Source organism: Nansenia antarctica (assembly GCF_963989245.1).
Source record: "Nansenia antarctica genome assembly, chromosome: 4".
NCBI classification, from domain to species: domain Eukaryota; kingdom Metazoa; phylum Chordata; class Actinopteri; order Argentiniformes; family Microstomatidae; genus Nansenia; species Nansenia antarctica.
In genome coordinates this window covers 74,078,356-74,095,002 of record NC_137689.1, presented here as the reverse complement: position 1 = coordinate 74,095,002, position 16,647 = coordinate 74,078,356, and the positions used below count along the sequence as shown (strand labels likewise).

General features: G+C 46.1%; 1 protein-coding gene across 1 annotated transcript in view; it reads left to right on the top strand.

Moving 5' to 3' along the window:
* Nucleotides 1-3,518: 3,518 nt before the first annotated feature.
* gtf3c4 (general transcription factor IIIC, polypeptide 4) overlaps nucleotides 3,519-16,647 on the top strand; it is a gene marked incomplete at both ends in the record, with an annotated part of 20,872 nt that continues 7,743 nt past the window's right edge. The window contains 3 exons of the mRNA XM_080529709.1: nucleotides 3,519-3,869; nucleotides 8,892-10,697; nucleotides 12,535-12,665. Of these exons, the coding sequence (XP_080385835.1) occupies nucleotides 3,519-3,869; nucleotides 8,892-10,697; nucleotides 12,535-12,665 (2,288 nt within the window). The remainder of the gene's footprint in view (nucleotides 3,870-8,891; nucleotides 10,698-12,534; nucleotides 12,666-16,647) is intronic.

Sequence of the window (16,647 nt, the reverse complement as noted above, 5' to 3'; positions counted from 1 at the left end):
CTTTTTAAACACCTCATCGTTTGACACCATGGAGAGTTTAAAATCATCTTTGCGTACACCCAGTTTATTGTAGAACGCACGGATGTGCTCTACACCATAACGCCCTGAGTGGGGTGGTAGATTGTTAACTAATTTAGTGGCTATGGTTGTAAAGAAAGTGTTTAAGCACTTAGCCACATCCAGCTTGTCTGTAAGGAGAGAATCTCCAGATTTTATGCTGATGTTTGTAGACCTGGTTTTGAGTTTTTGACTGCAACCTAGTTGGCTATTAAGTAGCTTCCAAAGGTCACGTGGTTTGTTTAAGTTTTCTTCGATTTTGTTATCGAGGTATTCTTTCTTAGCAGATTTGGTCATGGTAATTACCTGATTGCATAGTTTGTTGCATTGTTTTTTAATTTTCTCAAAGTGGGTTTTGTGATCTTCGTTTAAGTGTTTCACTAATTTTGATTTGCATTTTTGAACTTCAGAGCATTTTAGGTCTCTGACTTTCATAGCATTTAGAATGTCCGAATTCATCCATGGTTCCGATCGGGCTTTAACCCTGGTGGTTCCCATGGGGGCTATACTGTCAATAATATTTAGGAATTTGGTTTTGAAACCTAGCCATGCCTCTTCAACCTGTGTGCATTTTAGTTCATCTAACCAGTCTTGTTTCTCCAGTTTATGGTTTAAGGTCTCACTAGAATAGGATTTAAGGGATCTAGTGGTTACAGTTTTATGACCGCCAGCCTTGGGTTTATGTTTTTTACGAGTGCAAAAGATCATGTAATGATCACTTAGCCCACATACAATAACCCCACTCTTGGAGATTTTGGACTCATCCGATGTTAGAATGAGATCTATGGTGGTTTGAGTAGAAATACACACCCTAGTGGGTTTGGTAATTTGTTGACGGAGACCGTGCAATTCAGAAAACCTAGTGAAGGATTTGAAAACGGATGCTTCATTTCTGAGCATGTCCGTGTTCAAATCCCCAATAAGAATCTTTTCCACACAGTCAGCGTCATCCAAGCACCCCTCAAGAATATCATAGAAATCATTCTGATCGGGAGGTCTGTAGATAGTACCAACCAGCACCGGTTTTGCTTTGTTAAAGATGATTTCAACCCAAACAGATTCTAATTTGTCACGATTCAGGTCACACCGGGTGTTAAAGATAATATCGTTGTGAATGTACATGCAGACACCACCCCCATACCTGTTCCTGTCGTTTCTGATGACTGTGTAGTTAACTATTTCAATCTCTGGGTCTTTTATTGATTCATCAAACTTGGTCTCAGAGAAGCTCAAAATGTGAACCTTGCTGTCATGGAACATTTCTCTGATTTGGTCCAGTTTAGGCACAAGACTGTTCACATTAAGGTGAACAATATGCAGGCCCTTACTGCTGTGTCCAAATAGAGAGTTCATGTCCTTGACTTGGAAATAGTCACCACCATTCTGGTCATCTTCACGTTGAGGATTGGGGGATGGGGGGGGTCGCCCATTGTTCAGCGGTTTCGTTAGAGAGTCTCCGGGTGGAGAAGGGGCGGGGGGGGGTCGTCGTCGGGTGGGGGAGGGAGGGGGGAGGGGGGGGGTCGTTGCCGGGGGTGGGAGGCCTCTGTGTTCCCTTGATAGCTGGTGGAAGTTAGGTGGGGGGTTAATGTTATTAGCATAGCTACCCATTGTTTTGTTAGCCTCGTCTGAATCCAGGAAGTCCGCTGCAGATGCCGGTTGGACCGGTTTGACCGGTTTGTCGACAATGCCGTCAATGGCTTCGCTAGTACCATTTGCCTGGGAACGGCAAAAAAGTGTAGCCTGCCTGGTTGAGACTGGTCCGGGATTCAGCTGAATGTCTCCCGAGAGAAGTAGATAGAGCCAGATCATGGTCCTTCGGTCCATTCTACCTGCCGGGGGCTTGTTCTTCCGCGTCATGTCAGCAGTCAATGTTGTGTGAATTGCTGCCGTTCCGAAGTTTATATACTTCATTGTGGCGTGGAGATAAAAGTCGCTATGGGTCTCATTTTTTCCAATAAAGTTTGTCTCCTTCTCCATAAGATGTAAGTTCTGTGGTGATTTAATGTATAAATCCGTAATCCATAGAAGGAACAGGAGAAAGTGTGGAATAATCCTTGCTGTTGCATTGTTGCAGCAGGAGGCGCGTTGAGAGTTACGACCGCTCATGTCTGTGATCGCGTAGTTTCTCGTCGGAATACGCTTCTTCCCGTTTTAAAATGTAAAAAACTATTACTACACCAAATAAAAACTCGTAGTTACTATAAAGGGGTGCTAAAAGTTCTAAAATCCACTAAAAACTATTAATTACTAACAAACATTGTACAGAGACAATAGGCATGCTGCCATCTTGGATTTGGGGCGGATTTGGCAATTTCGGTAAATGAACTCACTATCACACGGTAAATGAACTCACTATCACACGGTAAATGAACTCACTATCACACGGTAAATGAATTCACTATCACACAGTAAATGAACTCACTATCACACAGTAAATGAACTCACTATCACACGGTAAATGAACTCACTATCACAAGGTAAATGAACTCACTATCACACGGTAAATGAACTCACTATCACACGGTAAATGAACTCACTATCACACGGTAAATGAACTCACTATCACACGGTAAATGAACCAAGGTCTGAGGTTGAAATCGTTTGTGGGACAATTGGATAATATGTTTGAGGCTATAGGGTGAACGCCGCAGTGAAAATGAGTTTAAATGCATCATTATTAATTAACACACATAATCTTACTTTCCTTTAGAAACAATAAACAATTAACCCTCGTTAACATGCCTGCTACACGGTGCCAGCGTGACTCACCTGTCCCACTGCACCTGGTGAGGACGCTAGGAGGGGCTTCGTAGAATAGAATGGCTGTAAGTGTAATATAATAGATTTTCCATATGAAAACATTTGTAATGCACATTCCCAACAGATGTGACTGACATTGACATTATTTCTCACCTGGTTGATGCGTATCTTACTAATGGCTTATACCGAATACTGTTAATAACCATGGATGCTTCACAGATGAACACATGCTTTGCAGATCCACTCATATAGGCCTACTACCTCCCAGAGAGAAGGTGCACTGCAAGGATGTAGTATTTGGAGTAAAACTGAATTGTATTTGGAGTAAAACTGAATTGTATTTGGAGTAAAACTGAATTGTATTTAGAGAACTGAATTGTATTTAGAGAAAAAACGAATTGTATTTAGAGAAACTGAATTTGAAAACTGAATGAAACTAATGAAAACTGAATTGAATACAATTCAATCTGTCGAATACAATTCAGTTTGTGCTCGGATTCAATTCAATCTGTCAAATTCAATTCAATCTGTCAAATACAATTCAGTTTGTGCTCATATTCAATTCAATCTGTCAAATACAATTCAATTTCTGCTGGCACTAAAATAGCTCCATATATCTATGATGAGGAGGTGCGCCTGTGTGTTTATGAGGAAGTCCCGCCCTCCTCCTCCATCGTCACTTCCTGTGCAGAGACAGAAGCATGGCGGCGTCCAGCAGCGCACATCCTCCCCCGGCCACCGGGACAGCAGCAGAACCAGAACCGGGGCTCCAACCCGAACCCGAACAACCGGATGACGGTGATCCTTCCTCCTCCTCCTCCTCCGGTGCACTTCCTCTCGGGAGGTTCGTCAAGAGGGAGCCCGTGGTGAAGCTCCTGTTCCCGGTCACCGGGCTGGAGCCGCTGACCTGGTCGCAGGACCACCGGCTCTCGGTGTCCACGGCCAGCGGCATCTCCCTGATGGAGGTGGTGTGCGACGTGCACAGCAGCTGTCAGGACCTGGTGCTGAACCGCACCTCCATCCCCGTGTCGGAGAGAGTCACCGAGCTCAAGGTGGGTGAGGTGGGGGGAATGGCATGCGTCTCTGCAGGAGCTGGAGTGACAGGTCACGTCACGCGCTGCACGCATGGCACACGTGGGACGCGTTGTTGTTGTTGTTGTTGTTGTTGTTGTTGTTTACAGTTCAGCTCAACTGACACATCGTGACGTTAGAATTATAAGGTTCTATCTCCATTTTTGTAAAAATTGAGTTTTTTTTACATAATCTGATCCATTAGGGGTTTATTAATGCCTGTGTGGTGTTATTTTTAAAATGTTGACATTTTTGAGTTAGTAATTCATAAAATACAAAGGTTCCATCTCACAAAACATAATGGAATGTAAAAAACTTTGACGCTCAATATCTCTGAACTACCCTAAACGGAGATAGAACCTTATAGTTCTAAGCTCACGACATGGGTAGCAATGTGGTCACTCCAATTTAGTCTTTGCACTACTGCTGTTTGCACACACACACCCCAGGTCACTGTGAACACTCAATTACCCTTTGCACTACTACTGCTGTTTATAAATACTATCTTTGCACACTATACCATATTTTGCACATTGCACATACAGTACCAGTCAAAAGTTTGGACACACTTTCCCATTCAATTGAATCCAAACTTCCAAACTTTTGACTGGTACTGTACCTTTGATATATACTATATACTTTTGATATAGCCATGATTTATACATCTGTACATACCATACTGTACATAGCTGAACTGTATATACCACTAACTACCGTACCTGCCATACTGTACTGTACAGTACTCTATCACTATCACTGTCATGTTTGTATAGACACGGCAGAGTCACTACCCATCTTCCGTCGTAGACTGAAGACCCATCTCTTCAGGTTACATCTTAACTGCTCCTCCTGAGACATCTTCTGACCGTCACCACTACGTCTCCTTAAGACACCCGCTTTCCCCTCTACTGTGTCCCTAAGAACTTCTACTGCCCCCCTTGTACTGTTTCTCAGTTTCTCCAGTAAATTAAAAAAAAAAAAAAAGTTTTAGTAGAAGGCGATAATAGGGAGAAGGTTTTTCCTTCTATCAGTGGCCCCGGGCCCGAGCTAGAGTACTCTTCCTGCAACGAATAGTGGACTGCTGATTCACATGCTTAGTATTCAAATGTATTGATTGTAAGTCGCTTTGGAATAAGGCGTCTGCTAAATGCCAAAAATGTAAATGTAAATGTATATAATGTTTTATCATTATTTGCACTTCTGGTTAGATGCTAAACTGCATTTTGTTGTCTGGTACTCTGCAATGACATTCAAGTTTAATCTAATCTAATCTAATCTAATCTAAACGTTGGCTATGGAGCCAGTTGAGTTCATCCAGATGAATGTAGCTGCAGCAAAACATGTCAGCAAGCTAGACATTTGTTTATTCTTCAAAATGCTCTGTCAATCATTTGTAAATCTTTGGTCCTAACATAGATTACTTTTTCTTATGATGACTGATGGATATATGATTCACTTACTTAGACAAATTTATTTGTTGTAAGTCGCTTTGGATAAAGGCGGGCCCCCCCCCCCAAGCCGTCTGCTAAATGCCAAAAATGTAGCCTAATGTAAATATATATAATGCAATCGATTGGCTCAACATTTTCGTTTGCAAGCTTGATGCAGCTTGTTCGGAAGTGAAAAGGTTTGATAAAAGAGATGGTCATCTCATCTCATTGGTTTGGTCTTCTCTTGTGAAAAGTGCCTGATATGTACTTTAGCATTTTAATATCATAATTATAAATGAATTAACATATTCATTGTAACCCAATATTGTAGTCTTTTTTCCCCTCATATTTGATAATTGCTTATTAGATTAGATTCAACCTTATTGTCATTGCACAGAGTAGGCTATAACAAAATGTATTTTTTGCTCTAGGCACAGGGTCAGCCATAGTCAGCGCCCCTGGAGCAATTAGGAGTTAAGTGCCTTGCTCACGGGCACACCGGCAGTAGTAGGTGCCTTAGATATGATGCCAGTCACCAGCTCACATCCGGCTCCCTCCTGAGGCGGGGGATCGAACCAGCTAGCAAACCTTCAGATTGCTAGCCGGCCTCTCTAACCTCTAGGCTACCTGCCTCTCTAACCTCTAGACTACCTGCCTCTCTAACCTCTAGGCTACCTGTCTCTCTAACCTCTAGGCTACCTGCCTCTCTAACCTCTAGACTACCTGCCTCCCTAACCTCTAGACGACCTGCCTCTCTAACCTCTCTAACCTCTAGGCTACCTGCCTCTCTAACCTCTAGGCTACCTGCCTCTCTAACCTCTAGACTACCTGCCTCTCTAACCTCTAGACTACCTGCCTCTCTAACCTCTAGGCCAGAGGTTCCCAAACTTTTTTTAACCAAGGCACCCCTGAAGCTTTCCCCCTTCTCCAAGGCACCCCAACTCTACGAAGATTTAAAAAATGCCTCGGAGCTTAAACTAAAAACAATACACGATGAATTGGTTTGAAAATGTGTGTTTATATATAATACATAAGTATTGCCCCAATGAATTTTAACAAGATAATAAAAGTAATAAATGAACTGTAATGGATGGGCAAGAATGCATAGGTCAGTCAAACTATCGCTAAATTAAATAAAATTGTGGCCCTCAAGGATTGTACAATATGGGAGGAGACTCAGAGGGAATTCTTCACACAAATAAAATATCAAAGGCCTGTATAATCAATCAATGGAACAATGCTTTTTTTTGGGGCTTAAAATAATGCCTTAAAATGTAATTCTCATTTCAATGCTCATTCTGAGATTATTATTTCACATCTGAACCAAACGGGTAACTCACAACTATAATAATTTAACAATAATAATCATGACGGAATTGTAAAAATTGAGAGAAATACAAAACAAAGAAATATGTTGTGCGCATTAGTGGGACACATGCGCCTGCTTTTGGGAGCAGAGAGAGTCTCTTTATGCGGGGAGAGATAGTGGACAGCGCGACACGCAGATCCTGTTCCACTGACAGACGCGTGCGTGTCTTGTTCTTGACGTATGCTAGAGAAGAAAAAGCCAGCTCGCACAAGTAGGAGGTTGGGAAGGGTAAAAGCACCTTGATGGCGCTCTCTGAGAGAGATGGATATTCATGTCCCACAAGCAGTCAAAACTAGGGCTGGGTATCGCCACTGATTTCCCAAAACGATTCGATTCCAATTCACAGCTCCCAATTCGATTCGATTCACGATTCGATTAGATTCCGATTCGATCTAGTTACAATATACATTTTTTGCTTGAATATGAAAGAGATTCTCCGAACTAATGCTATAAATGGTTCAAGGAACCCTATAACATGTAGCATTGTTAAACATATCAATGAATTGACTCCAAAGCAGTTACATGAATGTACTTTTTATTTACATATGACTTTGCTTTTGTCCAGCTCATCTCTAACGTCACATTTTTTAAATCCAAAATGCACCCAGACATCTGACTTTAAGCCTGGTGGTGACTTGAGTGTCCCTGCCATCGCCATGTTTTTAGATTTTAGTGTTGAGACCTCACTTTGCGTGAGATATGATAAATTCTTGTAGCGCGAGATCTGGCCACGAGATCTCGTTGCGGGTTGAAGCTGCAAGCAAAAAAAAAAAAAAAAAAAAAAAAAAAGATCGGTCTCGGGATTTATGAATCGATAATCGCTCATTTTAATGAAGATCGATTCAGAATCGGGAAATCGATTTTTTGAACCCAGCCCTAGTCAAAACCTATCCAAACCTAGCTCACCATGTTTGAGCTTCAGTGTGCGGTCCATAATGAGCTCTGCCAGTTCATCTTGAGCTTTGCTGCTCAAACTAGCGGCTGATGCTGATGAGAGGGGGTTGAACGGATCCCGGAGCCAGTCGAAGTCTTCGTTCATTGGAGGGAAATAGGACTCAAATCTCTCCTCCAGCATACGTAGGTGCGCAGCGATCAGATTCAAGAAAGACGCTGACTTGTGTGCTGCGTCATTGGCCGTCAACGTAAACATTTCAATGTTTTTCTTGGCCACCCCGTCTTGCCACCGTCTCAATTTGGATCGGAATCCGTTCAGTTTGTCTGTCGCTGTCAGGATATTCTCAGCCTTCCCTTGCATTTTTATGTTGAGGTCATTAAGGTGGCTGAAAATATCTGCCAGATAAGCAAGCTTAATCCACCACGATTCATCTTCCAATTGTTCTTTGTATGGCAAGTCGTGCTCACTGACAAAAGTTATCAGTTCATCTCGGAGCTCATATAGACACGGGATAACACCTTGCCCCGCGACAGCCAGCGGACCTCTGTGTGTAATAAGAGCCCCTCATGCTCGGACCCCATCTCATTGCACAATGTGCTGAACAGCCGTGACTTCAGCGGGCATGATTTTACATAATTAACCATTTTCACCTTGGTCCAAGACTTCAGTGAGGAGTAGTTAGTTAGTAACTAGTAGGCCTAGTTAGTAAATTAATATCTTTCAAATCTGAGAAATATATCTTTTATTTGCTTATGAACTCCATTGCACATGTAATAAACAAACGTTTATTAATGTATTATTATTATAATTTTATATTATACTTTATTTAAAAAAAGAATAATTTATATTATACTTTTTTTTTTTTTTTTTTACGAGCAGATTTGGTGGCACCCCCGGACAGGTGCCGCGGCACCCCAGGGTGCCGCGGCACCCACTTTGGGAACCTCTGCTCTAGGCTACCTGCCTCTCTAACCTCTAGACTACCTGCCTCTCTAACCTCTAGACTACCTGCCTCTCTAACCTCTAGACTACCTGCCTCTCTGACCTCTAGACTACCTGCCTCTCTAATCTCTAGGCTACCTGCCTCTCTAACCTCTAGACTACCTGCCTCTCTAACCTCTAGGCTACCTGCCTCTCTAACCTCTAGGCTACCTGCCTCTCTAACCTCTAGACACTACCTGCCTCGCTAACCTCTAGGCTACCTGCCTCTCTAACCTCTAGGCTACCTGCCATCCCCAATGTTTATGTTTCCTTCAGGAGCATGATGATCCGATGAAACTACTTTTTTTTCATCTCTTTTTGTGCTCAGGTGGGTCCGGCCAAGGAGCTTCTGAAGGCCAAGGAGAAGTTCGCCTGCTCCGCTAACCCGGCGGTGGTCCAGTCCTTCATGCTGGACCACACCATCAACCCTGCCAGCGGGTCCCACAAGGGCATCAAGTACTGCAGCTGGTCCCCCCCGGGGTGCGACGTGAACGGCCGCTGCCTCCTGGCCTCCCTCACCCTGGACCACCGGCTCTGCGTCCACAGCAGCCAGAAGCGCCTCCAATGGACGGAGCTGGCGGACCTCACGCAGCTCTACGGGGACAGCCTGGAGAGCCGGGGCTACTCCCTGCAGGGGGGGGGCGCCAACACCAAAGCGGAGCCCCCCAAGGCCAACCTCCAGGACCTGGACGAGCTGCGCCGGCGCTTCCACATGCAGACGGCGGTGCGCATGGAGTGGTCGAGCGTGTGCACCACGCAGCACGTGCAGAGCAACACCAACGAGTGCAAGGACGTGGACACGGTCCTGCTGGCGGTGCTGATGGAGAACGGCGACCTGGTGGTGTGGCAGTTCCGCCTGCCCTTCCTGGACCGGGACTCGGTGCTGTCCTGTAACACGATCCCGTCCGGCGTGGCCCAGCCCAGCGTGCTGGCCTGGTGGGAGTACGAGCACGGCGGGCGCAAGATGAGCGGCCTGATCGTGGGGAGCACGGTGGGGCCCGTCAAGATCCTGCCCGTCAACCTGAAGGCGGTCAAGGGCTACTTCACCCTGCGGCAGCCCGTGGTGCTGTGGCAGGAGTCGGACCAGGTGCCGGTGCACAACATCAAGTGCGTGACTCTTTTCCACCCGGTCCAGAAGTGCAACTGCAGCCTGGTGGTGGCGGCGCGCGGCTGCTACGTCTTCTGGTGCCTGCTGGTCATCTCCAAGGCGGGCCTGAACGTCCACAACTCCCACGTCACGGGCCTCCACTCGGCGCCCATTGTCTCCATGGCGGCGGGCCGCCTGGGCGGCGCCGGGTCCATCTACACCTGCTCCCTGGACGGGACCGTCAAGAAGCTCACGCCCGTCTTCACCGACTCGGCCCTGACCTTCGGCAAGGAGGAGATCGTCCTCCCCGACGGGCTGTCGGGCCGGCGGATGCACGGGATCGCCGTCAGCCCCAATGGGGCGTACCTGTCGCTGGTCAGCGCCGAGGGCATGGTCAAGGCCTTGCACCCGGTCCAGAGGACCTTCCAGGTGCACTTTGTGACCCTGAAGACGCCCGAGGAGGCCGCCGCGGAGCTGCAGGAGTCGACGGTCCAGAACCTCTTCAAGCAGGCCGACCTGCTGGACCTGGTGCGCTGGAGGGTGCTCCGGGACAAGCGCATCCCGCCGCCGCTGCGGGAAGAGCTGGACGGGCGGATCCGCGGCGCCGGGGGAACCGCCTACCTCTGGAGGTTCAAGCTGTTCCTGGTCAGGGTGCTCTACCAGTCGCTGCAGAAGGCCCCAGTGGAGGCCCGCTGGAAGCCCAGGCTCAAGGACCCCAAGGTGTTTGTGGAAGACGGGGAGGGGGAGGGAGATGAGGGAGGGGGAGGAGGAGGAGGAGGAGAAGCCGGGGAGGGAGCCGCCGCCGCCGCTGCCGCCCCTCCCAAGCCGCCGTGCCCCCCCCCGGAGAGCGTGGCGTTGGAGGGGCAGATGAGAGAGGTGACTGGGTGGATCGAGGAGGTGGAGGCTCACCTGACCAGGGAGAGCATGAAGAGGGTGCTGGGAGAGGTGTACCTGCACACCTGGGTGGCGGAGAACACCAGCATCCCTTCCAAGGGCATGTGCGACTTCCTCACCAGCGACCCCACCTGCGAGGACAGGGCTGCCAAGGTCAGACGCCGAGATGTTGAGGAAATGTCAATAAACTCGATCTTGAGGGTTTACTAGACAGTGTATTAGACGTCTGAAAAACAAAATAATTGTTTCGATAGGATGTTAATTGTGCATTATGATGTGCTTTATTATAATTGTAGCTGTCTTATTCGAGAACCATGATTTAGTCTGTGCTGATTCAATATAATCAACCAGTCAATATTAGGGATGGGCCTGAGTGGAACAGGCGTTAAAACTCGATCTTCAAGCAAAGTGTTTGATTTATTTAATAATTTTAGTTGTTTTGTATAGATGTAATTGTTTTGTATAGACCTTTTTCTCACCTCTGCTGTTTTTTTCTGATCCTCTGCTCTCGGTCACACACACACACACACACACACACACACACACACACACACACCGTTGCTGTTCTTGCCTCTAAAGTTGGTTGTGCTTCTGATTCGATTAGTTAACTAGACTCACTAAATATTAACTACCATATTAACTACCATATTCTACAGATGGTTTGCTGAAACGCACACACCATCTTTCCTCTCTGTTTATCCACTCGATAAAATGTTATAGCAGCAGTTTTTATTTTAAAAACGTAAGATAGATTCAGGCAAAAGTAACTGAAACTGCCCATCCCTGATCAATATCCCTGATCAATATGACCCTTCAAACAGCCTCCTTCACCTCTCTGTCCCTGTGTCTGTCTGTCTCCTCACCTCTCTGTCTCTCTGTCTGTCCCCTCACCTCTCTGTCTCTCTGTCTGTCTCCTCACCTCTCTGTCTCTGTGTCTGTCCTCTCACCTCTCTGTGTCTGTCTCCTCACCTCTCTGTCTCTCTGTCTGTCTCCTCACCTCTCTGTCTCTGTGTCTGTCTCCTCACCTCTCTGTCTCTGTGTCTGTCTCCTCACCTCTCTGTCTCTCTGTCTGTCTCCTCACCTCTCTGTCTCTGTGTCTGTCTCCTCACCTCTCTGTCTCTCTGTCTGTCCCCTCACCTCTCTGTCTCTCTGTCTGTCTCCTCACCTCTCTGTCTCTCTGTCTGTCTCCTCACCTCTCTGTGTCTGTGTCTGACTGTCTCCTCACCTCTCTGTCCCTCTGTCTGTCTCCTCACCTCTCTGTCCCTGTGTCTGTCCTCACCTCTCTGTCTCTGTGTCTGTCCCCTCACCTCTCTGTCTGTCTCCTCACCTCTCTGTCTCTGTCTGTCTCCTCACCTCTCTGTGTCTGTCTGTCTCCTCACCTCTCTGTCTCTCTGTCTGTCTCCTCACCTCTCTGTCTCTCTGTCTGTCTCCTCACCTCTCTGTCTGTCTCCTCACCTCTCTGTCTCTGTGTCTGTCTCCTCACCTCTCTGTCTCTGTGTCTGTCTCCTCACCTCTCTGTCTGTCTCCTCACCTCTCTGCGTCTGTGTCTGTCCCCTCACCTCTCTGTGTCTCTGTCTGTCCCCTCACCTCTCTGTCCCCGTCCCCTCACCTCTCTGTCTCTCTGTCTGTCTCCTCACCTCTCTGTCTCTCTGTCTGTCTCCTCACCTCTCTGTCTCTCTGTCTGTCTCCTCACCTCTCTGTCTCTCTGTCTGTCTCCTCACCTCTCTGTCTCTCTGTCTGTCTCCTCACCTCTCTGTCTCTGTGTCTGTCTCCTCACCTCTCTGTGTCTCTGTCTGTCCCCTCACCTCTCTGTGTCTCTGTCTGTCCCCTCACCTCTCTGTCCCTGTGTCTGTCCTCACCTCTCTGTCCCTGTGTCTGTCCTCACCTCTCTGTCTCTCTGTCTGTCTCCTCACCTCTCTGTCTCTCTGTCTGTCTCCTCACCTCTCTGTCTGTCCCCTCACCTCTCTGTCTGTCTGGCCCCTCCCCTCAGGTGCTGATTGGTCACATCCAGAAGAAGATGAACAAGCAGACCTTCCCAGAGTACTGCAGCCTGTGTAAGGAGGTGCTGCCCTTCACCGACCGCAGACAGGCGTCGTGCTCCAACGGACACATGTGGCTCAGGTGTGTTCCCTCTCTCTCTCTGTCTCTCTTTGTCTCTCTCTCTCTCTCTCTTTGTCTCTCTCCTTCTCTCTCTCTGTCTCTCTTTGTCTCCCTCTCTCTCTCTGTCTTTCTCTCTCTGTCTCTCTTTGTCTCCCTCTCTCTCTCTGTCTTTCTCTCTCTGTCTCTCTTTGTCTCCCTCTCTCTCTCTGTCTCTCTCTCTCTTTGTCTCTCTCTCTCTGTCTCTCTCTCTCTATCTCTCTCTCTGTCTCTCTCTGTCTCTCTCTCTCTCTGTCTCTCTCTCTCTCTCTCTGTGTCTCTCTCTCTCTGTCTCTGTCTCTCTGTCTCTTTGTCTCTCTTTGTATCTCTCTCCCTTTCTCTCTCTCTTTGTCTCTCTCTCTCTGTCTTTCTCTCTCTCTTTGTCTCTCTCTCTCTGTCTCTCTCTCTCTGTCTGTCTCTCTCTGTCTCTCTCTCTCTCTCTCTCTCTCTCTCTCTCTCTCTCTCTCTCTGTCTCCCTCTCAATTCAATTTTAAATTTCAAAGGGCTTTATTGGCATGGGAAACATACATTTACATTGCCAAAGCATGTGAAGTGTGAAGATAAAAAACAAAAACAAAAAGAATGTAATGTACATACTAGAATAAATAAATAGATTACATACTAGATTACAAATAAATAGATTACAAATAGATTACATACTAGAATAAATAAATGAAATAAAACTTATTTCAATTCTTATGGTGGTTTTAGCCCATTTGATTGCCTTTTTCTATCACAGCAGCTAACAAATCTTGCTGCTGTGTTTCCACATTGCTGTACCTCACCCAGCAGATATGGTAGCCTTTCGACATTGGTCAAGTCCTCAAAGTCTCCCTGGATGTTGGTGATCAGTGGGAAGTATGTGTCCCTGATGTCCTTGTACAGCTGGCAGGTAGTTAAGAAGTGCAGCTCTGTTTCCACCTGGTTTTGTGTGCAGTGGGTGCACAGTCTGTCTGGTCTCGGGAGCCAGGTCTGCCTGTGGCGGCCTTTCTCGATGGCCAGGTTGTGTTCACTGAGTCTGTACATAGTCAAAGATTTCCTTAGCTTTGGGTCTGTCACAGTACTCAGGTATTCTGCCACTGTGTATTTTCTGTTTAGGGCCAAATAGCATTCCAATTTGCTCTGGTTTTTGGTTGATTCTTGCCAATGTGTCAGGTAGTTTTCTTTTTGTTTTCTTATAATTTGGTGTTAGTCTAATAGCAGGCTCTGCTTGTGACTGTGAGAGTCCCAGAACTAGCTGGCTGAGGGGGCATCTCCCTAGAGTCTCTCTGTGGGTAAGGGCTTTGTTGTGGAGCGTGTCAGGGTGACTTTCTTTTAGGTGGTTGTAAAATTTAAACGCCAGTCTCTTTTGAATTTTTATAATTAGTGGGTATCGTCCTAATTCTGCTCTGCATGCGTTATTTGGTGTTTTGCGTTGGATACGAAGAATGGATTTGCAGAACTCTGCATGCAGAGTCTCAATTTGGTGTTTGTCCCATTTTGCAAAATCTTGGTTGGCAGGTGGACCCCAGACCTCGCAACCATAGAGGGAAATGGGTTCTATAACGGAGTCCAATAATTTGAGCCAGATTTGAATAGGGATCAGTGTTTCCTCCAGGAATTTTTACAATGGTGGCGGGTAGCGCACGATTTTTTCGCGTGCACGCGCATGAAACAACGACGTAATTTCAGCCAAAACTCGAGGATGGCCCAAAAAAATAAAATGTTTTCCTGTACTTCTCCCGTGTGTCTCTTATTGTCTGTGTCTGCATGTTTTTCCAGCATGTAATTCCGTTGTCAATAAAAAAATCGTCTCCCACGACTCTTTCCGGACACGTTGGAATTTTTACCGTAACCCCCGGAGAACCAAAGTTATTAAGCCGCAAAGGGTGCCTCATTTACCGCTGCTGGAGGAAAGTACCGCTTACCGCTGACAGCGGGGAGAGGAAATATTTCTACCCGGGAATTCGCTCCTTGCTGTGTCCACGGTGATAGGAATGGAGGATCGACTCCATTCAAAAACTTTTAGATTCCATGGCTTGTCCTCTTTCCGGACACATTGGAATTTTTACCGTAACCCCCGGAGAACCAAAGTTATTAAGCCGCAAAGGGTGCCTCATTTACCGCTGCTGGAGGAAAGTACCGCTTACCGCTGACAGCGGGGAGAGGAAATATTTCTACCCGGGAATTCGCTCCTTGCTGTGTCCACGGTGATAGGAGTGGAGGATCGTAGTTTGTAGACTAGACGCAGCCTAGATGTATTCGACCAATCACAAAACAATTTTGCAAGCGCGTTGCTTCGCGCTTGTGGGTGTGTCTAGCGCTGTGAAGGTCTGAAAAGCGGCCTAAATTTTTTTTGTTTTTTTTGTTGAGAAATCTGAATGGTGGCGGAGGAAATTCCATCGTGGCGGCCCGCCACGATGAAATGCATGTAGAGGAAACACTGGGGATGTCTAACTTGATGTTCCTTTTGATGGCGTAAAAAGCCCTCCTTGCCTTATCTCTCAGGTCGTTCACAGCTTTGTTGAAGCTACCTGTGGTGCTGATGTTTAGGCCGTGGTAGGTATAATTCTTTGTATGTTCTAGGGCAATTGTATCTAGGAAGAATTTGAATTTGTGGTGCTGGAGGCTGGATCTTTTTTGGAAAATCATAATTTTCGTCTTAGTGAGATTCACTGTCAAGGCCCAGGTCTGGGATAATTGGTATAGAAGGTCGAGGTGCTGTTGTAGCCCTTCTTTGGTTGGGGACAGCAGCACCAGGTCATCAGCAAACAGTAGACATTTGACTTCTGTGTCTACTAGGGGGATACCAGGTGCTGCAGACTGCTCTAATGTTTTTGCCAAACTGTTGATATAGATGTTGAAGAGGGTTGGACTCAAGCTGCATCCCTGTCTAACCCCCCGGCTTTGGGAAAAGAAGTCTGTGTGGTTTTTGCCAATCTTAACAGCACACTTGTTGTTAGTGTACATTGACCTTTATGATGTCGTAGGTTTTTCCTCCAACACCATTTTCCAACAGTGTGAATAGCAGACCTTTGTGCCAAATTGAATCAAAGGCTTTTTTGAAATCTACGAAGCAGGCGAATAGTTTGCTTTTGTTTTTGTTTATTTGGTTGTCAATTAGGGTGCTGAGGGTGAATATATGGTCTGTTGTACGATACTTTGGTAAAAAACCAATTTGGGATTTGCTTAGGACATTGTTTACAGTGAGGTAATGTAGGAGTCTGTGGTTGATGATCATACAGAGGATTTTCCCAAGGTTGCTGTTGACACAGATCCCACGGTAGTTATTTGGATCAGATTTATCTCCACTTTTGTGGAGCGGCGTTATCAATCCTTGGTTCCAAATATTGGGGAAGATCCCAGAGCTAAGGACAATGTTAAAGAGTTTTAATATAGCCAATTGGAATTTGACGTCTGTGAATTTTAGCATTTCATTTAGGATGCCATCGACACCACAGGCCTTCTTAGTTTCCAGTGAATTTATTTGTCCTGTACTTCCTTTAGTGTAATTGGAGAGTCTAGCGGGTTCTGGTAGTCTTTTATGGCTGACTCTAAACTTTGTAGTTTATCTTGTATGTGTCTTTGCTGTTTATTTTTCTCTATTGGACCAAAGAGATTGGAGAAGTGATTTACCCATATATCTCCATTTTGGATGGGTAGATCCTCATGTTTTTGTTTATTTAGAGTGTTCCATTTTTCCCAGAATTTGTTTGTTTTTATGGATTCCTCTATAGAGTGTAGCTGGTTTCTAACATGATGGTTCCTTTTTTTCTTTAATGTATTTTTATACAGTTGTAATGTTTCACCATAGTGAAGACGTGTGCTCTGGTTGTCTGGGTCTCTATGTTTCTGGTTTGATAGGTTCCTTAGTTCCTTTCTGAGGTTTTGACACTCGTTGTCGAACCATTTGTCATTGTTGTTATTTCTGGGGGTGGTTCTATTTGAGGCCTTTAGGTCAGATAAGGAGGCTGAAAGGTCAAATATA